We start from the raw sequence: 8,358 nt of genomic DNA on the forward strand, positions 1-8,358 counted from the left end.
ACGTTCCCATGCAGCTATAGCGTCTGGGCGCTCCGTGAAATGGTTAACCCTCCTCCCTTCCTGGCTCCCCTTCCAGTCATCTTCTAAATGTGGGTGTCACATCAATCTAGCTGTCTGCAGGTTTCGCCCATGGTGTGATTCATGGTGATCCGCTGGGACTGAATTATCAGTTGGCTCTGTGTGAAAGTATAGTGGACATCACTGACTGCTATGCCTTCCTTACTTCCAGCTTTTGAAACTGAATAACATTTTTGTTAGTTACAAAAAATGTTGTGTGTTAAGCAGTGGAGATGTGAAAATGAATCTCATGAGTATTTCTAGACTTGCCTTTCCAGGTAAATGAAATTGGTCTACCTACATGTAAAGTTTAAGATTTGGTGCATCATTCATCCAATGGACATTTTTCCAAACTTACTATTACTGTATGAGGATTAGAAGCTTCCTAAGCGGTTTGACATCGTCTTGCCTCAGACCCCGTTCTCAGGCCATAATTATTTTTTCCACTATACTGGCAGAAAAAAAGAGAACATTTATCATAGTGATGTCCTGCAGTAGCCGTCTAAAGAATTGAGCTCTTTAGGGCATTTACCCTCAGCCTCATGCTCTGATTGAAGATCTGGTTTTCCATGAGACATGTACTCTACTTTTCAGAACAGCGGGACACTGGAGACATGGAAGTAAATTAGACAGGAGAAAGTACTTAGCCCTCTGTGAAACACTCGAAACATGTATTCTGCCTAAAAGCTCACATCATCACAGCTACTGCATCTATAAGGATGTTATGATTCATGATCAGCTCTCTCAACTGACATAGAGTTTATACCGAGTACCAGAGTCTAAAAATATTTTGTTTGTTAAAATGCCAAGACCTTTTTTGGGAAGCGCTATGGCTATAGAGATGTGTTTTTGTCAGGAAATGATCCGGTGCCTTTTCCCATCTGGTCAGACTGGGAGGTCACTGCACTTGCACTAAAATAGCGAAATAAACTGGGCAATTCAGCCAGCATCTCGACCCATTAAAGGTAATTGTTTTTGAAATGGTACACTACAAGCGTGAATGGTGTACGTGTGTAGAGAGTTGCCTGTGGTGTGTGTGATCCGTGACGAAGCAAAGGGTCAGAACATTAATGTTAAATGGGTGAATTCCACCCTCCACCCCCCTAAAAAAAATACTTAAGTGGCCTATCTACATCACCACAATGTCCAAATCCACTGTGGCATTTGCAGACTATTTCTTCAGGTTTTTTCATGTAAATATCTGAGGGGGGACAGTGTTCGGTCAGGTTGTAATGGCTGACATTTACTTGGTAGGATGACAGGAACAAATTTAACAATTACCTGAAATTAGTGTGACATTTTCCCCTGTGTAAGTGAACCAGCTCGCTTACCTCCTGAGGAATGTCACAGCAGGACTTGTTGCAAGTCATTTTGTTGCGTATTTTCAAAACTAATGGTGGTAATTGTGAACTGTTGTAGATAAACAACACACATACAGTACTTCTACTTCAGGAGTAATAGGCTAACTAGTTAAACTAGAAGTGATGTATTTATGATAAATATGAGCAATTTCTAGAGAGTAATGGCTTTTCAAAGTAGTGGCACAACTTTACAGAATTGTAAGTGGAGGAAAACAGACGACTTAGAACCAGAGTTAGTTTGGACCGGTGGTTCAGTGATTTTTGATAGTGTGAACACAGTCTACCAAACCCGGTTCTGGGCCAGTCCGCACCCAGTTTATTTCCTGGTTTTGGACAGATAGCATTCAAACCCGGGTCCGCACCCAGGTTCGGTAGACTGCGTTCACATGAGCTAAAATCACTGAACCATCAGTCCAAACAAACTCAGGTCCGGACCAAAGTGTGAATCTAGTGTGAATGTGCCCTAAAAAAACAGTGGTCTGGTGTACAGTTTGTTAGAACTCTCGGGTCCGCATACAAATATTTAATGTGAACGGAGACCAGCCTCGGGTACGGTCCAGTTAAACAGACCCAGTGTGAAGGCCGCCTTAGACAATACAATATTATATATTATGATTCATTTTAACTCACTGTTTTCTGTGCCTGCTTACAGCTGATGACATACCAACTGCATCAAAACTCTAAATAGCAGGGGCATCAAAGACTTAACTTTCTTCAAAGGTTTGTGGGATCACAGTCGTATGATTAATACTAACACAATGCAGAATCTGTGTGGGGAGGAAAGAGAGACTATTTTAGGGAAATAATTATTGAGATAAGAAGAGGGGGAAAAGTGCAATCTGTCACAAATGATGTGGACTCCACAGTGCTGCGGTGGACGGCAAATCCTCAGATCTCATGCGCATTGACAGGTTGTTGATGTATGTTACTTTTTATGTCCACTGCGGTGGCCACCCGGGTTCATTTTGACAAGGAAGTGGGGGAATGTGTGTTTCCAGAAATAGAGTCAGTTGTCTACTTAATTGTTTCTTTCCCTCTGTTCCAGACCAAACTGTAGGACTTGGTTGTCATACATAAATGGACGCTTGTCACAGTCTCTGAAAAGAAGGGAGAAGCAGCAGGAGTTGGAGATTTACCCCAAAAAAAACTCTGCACAATCTTCTCATCTTCTGTTTACTAAAAAGGAAGGGGGACCTATTTGATAACATGAGAACCAAATGAACCTTGTGTCTAAGTGGGCTTGTTGTACCTCCAGTTATTTTTGTCATTTAAAACTCTTCTACATAGTGTGCTGAACTTAAAGTTTTTAATTGCGGAGATAAACTATGCAAATTTCTCTGATCATCTCCAACTGTCTAATAAATTCAGCTTCCTTCAGCTCACTCGGGGAGTAATAGGACGTATAAGGTGGCAGTTATGGCAGTCAGCTCTGGAAACCTCCAGAGTTGCTCCCTGACATTTATTTCTTTTAATTGGATGGATTGAATGTGGTTGGATGTTTCAACAGATCATTTTCACACGAGAGAGAGAAAGCACATAAATACATGTCTGTTGTTTGAAAGAGAGAGAGAGAGAGAGAGAGAGAGAGAGAGAGAGAAAATATTAGAAAAAAATAGTTTTTAATATGTCTATTTTTGTGGCTGGAATATTTTGTTCAAAATATTTTAAATTTACAATTTAATTAATGGTTCTTCCATTTTTAAAAGCCTTCAATTTGCGTGTGATAAAAATACAATATTGCCCGATTTGATAAAATATCTAAAAAAAAAACATGAAAACATAATAAATAAAAAAGAGAACTAATATTCATACAATGCATTTGTGATAAAAAAAATGAAATATTAAAAACAAATAACCACAGATGATTTAACATGGTTAAGATGAAGACGAAGCTGGCACACACAGCAAATAATGTCTTGCCCAGATTCTTGTGAGCTACACATGGAAACTGATAACAGCCCTTTCAATGAGCTGATTCACGACTGCATAAACAAACATGGCACCTGAAGCGCTGTATTTATACCCAGACAGTAAGCGTTACTCAAATATTGCGTTTGGAAGACGAAGTGTCCTATTTCAACATTTCTGACGCAAGAGCTGTATGACTCAGGAGGACGATCCATCACAAGCTCTGGGAAAACGCTTTGTATCTCCTTTTAAGTCCATCTCCCAACCAGAGCACATGACTTCACAGATCAGTTCATCATCATCAACATCGTCCTCATCATCATCATCTCTTTAAGGGTATGAAGAGAAAACAGATGGTTTGAATTTGAACTGTTGATTTTTTTCCCACTGTTCTCACATTTGCATATCCAGAGAAATCCCACAGGGTTCAAACCAGTGGTATACACGTCTGCAAAACCATAAGACAAGTTATGTAGGGTGGAGTCAGGGGAAAGCAGATGACCTAAAGTATGCTGGAAATGGTGGCCATGTGAACCTGGCTTGACTCTGGCATGCATGCATCTCATTTTTACTAACCATAAGTATACATGCAATGGAATTTAAGAATGGACACCAAATGATGAAGAATAGTATGTCCACAGCATTCATGCACTGGTGGGCACGAGGTTCTTTTCTACTATGTATGTGTACACATTTACTAAGAGTGAATATAAATCTTAATATATATATATAAATATATATATATATAAAATCTGGAATGTCTTTGAAAATAAGATACGTCCTAGTGTGGTCCTTATGAGACGTGGCATGTGCCTGTGTGTCCTTTATCTACTGGTCACTCAGCAGGTGTGTAATCCTTGGTTGTTGTCTTGAAGGGCAAGGAAGGGGAAATGGTTTCGTTCATGCTGTGCATTCGGTAATGCAGTGTTTGGCCTGAGGAGGCAACCAGCCATGTATGCTGGTAAACATAATTAATTTTCCACCAAACAATACACTTCAGGACTTCTTAACGTGTCATCCGCCACTTCAAGGGATTTTTGGGTTTAATTTCTATCACACAAAAGGTTCATCAGCACACTCGAGACACCTCATCAGTGGCAAACGTGGCAAATCCCGGACCCAAGAGCATATAAAAGAGATGGTTGGTCAGCTTGGGGGCATCATCACCCGGCAAAGCGATCAAGGCAACAAAAAGAGAAACCAGAGCCACCACCAAACCACCAACCGAAGCATCGCACCACCAAGGCTAAGCTCCAGAAGACTCCAAACAGACGAAGCCCGAAGAATGAAGATCTCCATCATCTCAGTGCTACTCTCTGTTGCTCTGCTGTCCGAGTGCCACCTACTGACGGTATCAGCATCCCCTGCCGGACGGACCGGAGACTCCAGCGCCGAGCAGGACATCCTGGCGCAGCTGCTGGACGAGGAAGCGGGCGAGACGAGCAGAGACGCCGGAGGACCCAGAGTCATCGTTGTGGGCGACACGTCCCTCTGGGGGACCCTGAGGACCCTGGAGAGGGGGGCCCTTCCGCACCTGGCCACTGCCGAGCGAAGGGACACCAACCAGGAACCCAACCCCAACCTGTCCGTCCTGCGCAGGGACACCATGAGGTGCATGGTGGGCAGGGTGTACCGGCCATGCTGGGAGGTGTGATGACAGCTTCTGGAACCTTCTGAGCCTTCAATAACCACAGGCAACCCCCCCTCTCTGTTGTGTGTTGTCTCTCAATGAATGTTGTGTTACTTGGAGAAAAATGTACAGCCTCCTGCAACCTGCTATCCAATGACAAAGCAATGTAATTAAAAGATAAGTATATACTCTATCCATTTGTGATGTTTTCTATTTATGGGTTCTGCAAAGTTTTCAATCTACCGTAGAAAGATATTCATCACAATTATCAGAAAATCAGCGACTAACCATACTCTGCAATAAAGTAGGTATACATATCCAGGGATGGGCAAAATACATCAAATTGTATTTTAAAATAAAATATCAAATACCCTACCCTTTAAAGTGCATCAAAATAAACTACAAAATAGAGTAGCCATGCCATATATCAAAATAAAATGCTGTATTTTTGTATTTTGAAAATACTAAAAATACTCTTTAAAACAGGGGTGTCAAACAGCCCGGGGGCCAGATGAGGCCTGCCAGCAGGTTTCATATGGCCCCCCAGATGTTTTGGGTTGGAAGGGAAAATTAGGGAAAAAAAAGGAAATTCACATTTCTATGATATGCTAAATTGATTGAAAAATCTGATGAAGGCCTTCATCATGGGGGTAGGTTTGCATAGGGACCATGGTGACTTGTCCCCACTCACCCTAGAGAACTTTTACAATGTCAAAATGCACCAACAAAATGATTTTTGGGTCCTCTCAATCTCTACTATGCAGCATATCTACTTGAAAGTTACACTACTCCATTTAATTGGGAACTCAACTTGACCGCACACAAATGGGAGATAGTGACAGGTTCCAACTGGCTTGTCATTGTTGACAATTGTTATCTCCTTTTTAATGTAAGAAACTTTTGTAAGGAAAATTTGAAGGCAACAAAGACAAGGCTATAGGAGATTGCGGAGTTATCCGGTTCCCACTAGGCTACTGTACCATTTATAAACTGTGAGAGGGCACTTGCAGTACTCATTGTGATTTGGAAAATGGACAAGAATATAAAGAGTAGTCTTTGCCTTTCTGTAGTACAGTAGAAACTGGTGAGTCTTAAAGTTTTCAATAATTTGTTTCCCTTAAACTAAGCATGTATGTCCCTACCAAAGCTGACACCAACCCTACGCCCTTGCCTCTCATTTGGAGCCAGAGTGTGCTGCTCTTTTCTACCCTTGAATGATAAATTCACTATAACCATCCTCAAAACTGACATGGAAGTAGAGTATTTCAAGAGAGAAAGAGCAGTATATGACAGCAGTACATGATCTGTACTTGTTTGCTCAGAAGTGGGGATAGTATGGGAGTATACAGTCTGACACCCATGCAGAAAAATGATAATGACCATTACGGCTACCACAAGGTCTCATTCTAACAAATCTAGCCCAGTGACGAGTTTTAACACCCCTACTTTAAAGTTGTTTTAAAGGGAGCATGAAATCACTTTGCAAACCTTCCATATCATGTCTACTTAATCTATTCCTTCATCAGTACACTGACTCTGTTGATTACGTGGATTAAGATAGATCTGGTGTGTGAAGTGTTCTGTGAACATCTGAAGTGTTTGAAAGCAACAGCTTTTCTCTGCCTACGAGACATGCCATAAACCTACAAACAGTCAACATTTCTTTCATCATGTTGCTTTAGGTTTAGGTGATACTTGGGGCAACTTTTTTGAGCAATGTTGCAGGGCAACCACATAACCGGTTCCATGTGTTCCGATTTGATGATTAAAGTTCTCAAGAATCTGATTATTAAAGTTCTCAAGAAACTTGAGGTTGGTGTGAGAGGGAGTGTACTGTGTGTGTGAGCAACCTACACGTTACTCATCTTGAACTGGATCATCTTTCTGAATCTGATGCAAATTACTAAGTCAGCACCAGACAGAGGCTACATTCATTGTTTTGTACTTTTATGATGTCATCACATCACCAAAAGTATTGGTTTTACCAAAAATATTTGCCAGTATTTTTAAACTACAAAAATACACACCTATAAAGTACTTTGATACAAAATATGAAGCGAGTTTGTTCAACCCAATAAAATACAAATCACAGAATACTATTTTGTATTTGAAATACATATTTTATGATATTTTATATTTTATTATATATAATAATCATAATACATGTATCATAAACACTGCCCATCCCTCTATATAGCACCAGAAAATATAAAAAAATGAACAAAACAGCACACTGATAATATCTGACAGAACAGAAACACCAAAACACAAAATGTGCAATGCAGCAAAACAAATACAACCTTGAAAATGTGCTGTGACTGAGTGATGGTAATCATGTAAGAGTGAAGCATTGAGTGGTATATCTATATGACAATACACACACATACTGTACTGAAGAATGGATTGTTACTTCACTGTTATTGTAATTCATAGTGTAATTCATGACCTTGGGTTTATATGTGAATTGTTTTACTGAGAAACATCACTGTTTTGATGTATACCAGAGTAGGCTTATGATTCATATGTGAATAATCTTACTGCAAATTATAAGCATCTGAAATTCTTCAAGAGGACACATATTCAACACACAAGATAACTGCAAAATAAAGCTATCTGGACTATACAGATAGCACTTTCAACACTGAGAAAGAAAATTAAACTGGTCCTTTGTGACACTCTTTTTCATCAAAATATTCATGCTGTCACTGAAAAAGGACAATGGACAACCCCCAGAATCTTTTCATGACACGTAACTGTACACTGAAACGATTATTCGTAATTCTAACAGTATTGCAATAAGGGCATTGACATACTGTAATGATTAAATGCAGTACATTACTGGCAACCGCCAAGCATTGTGGGGAAATTACGGCTCTTTTGTACTGTAGTTATGTACTGTTTATCAATTTACAGTAGCAAAAATGCATAGGGAATATGGGCAATATGAATGAGTTGATTTTTTTTAAAAGGGTGGTCAGTAAGTCTTCTTACAGTGTACTGTGTTATATATAAAATAATCAATGGTCTTGTGTCCTGGTCTTGTTCCTCCTCACGTCATACCTCCTTAACCATGTTGTTTGCGTATAATGGAGGAGGTGCATTAGACGTCCATGCTGCTCATATGGACAGAGTGTACCACTCCCCTCCTCCCCTCTCCTCTCCCCTCATCTTATTTTCTCCTCTCCTCTCTTCCTCTCCCCTACTCTCCAATCCCCTCCTCTCCTCCTCTCCTTTCATTTTCTCTCCTCCTCTCCCCTCCTCTCCTTTCCTCCTTTCCCCTCCTCTCCTCTCCTCTCCCCTGCCTGTGTGTGACTGCAACCTTCTGGTTGTCATTATGGCTGCACTTCACCCCCCTCCATTAGCTTCCACGGTCAGCTCTCGCGGGTGAGCTAATTTGTGGCC

At 40.6% G+C, this 8,358-nt stretch overlaps 1 protein-coding gene across 1 annotated transcript; it reads left to right on the top strand.

The window, feature by feature from the left end:
- Positions 1-4,488: 4,488 nt before the first annotated feature.
- Positions 4,489-5,149, top strand: pmchl (pro-melanin-concentrating hormone, like). Its single transcript, XM_048259408.1, has one exon. It carries the CDS (start codon positions 4,612-4,614, stop codon positions 4,978-4,980), a length of 369 nt encoding a protein of 122 aa, XP_048115365.1. The 5' UTR covers positions 4,489-4,611; the 3' UTR covers positions 4,981-5,149.
- Positions 5,150-8,358: the final 3,209 nt, after the last annotated feature.

Source organism: Alosa alosa, chromosome 12 (genome assembly GCF_017589495.1).
Source record: "Alosa alosa isolate M-15738 ecotype Scorff River chromosome 12, AALO_Geno_1.1, whole genome shotgun sequence".
Classification (NCBI taxonomy): Eukaryota; Metazoa; Chordata; class Actinopteri; order Clupeiformes; family Clupeidae; genus Alosa; species Alosa alosa.

What these genes read in the sequence shown, in the direction of transcription:
- pmchl (XM_048259408.1), top strand. Translation starts at nt 4,612, where the DNA reads ATGAAGATCTCCATCATCTCAGTGCTACTCTCTGTTGCTCTGCTGTCC.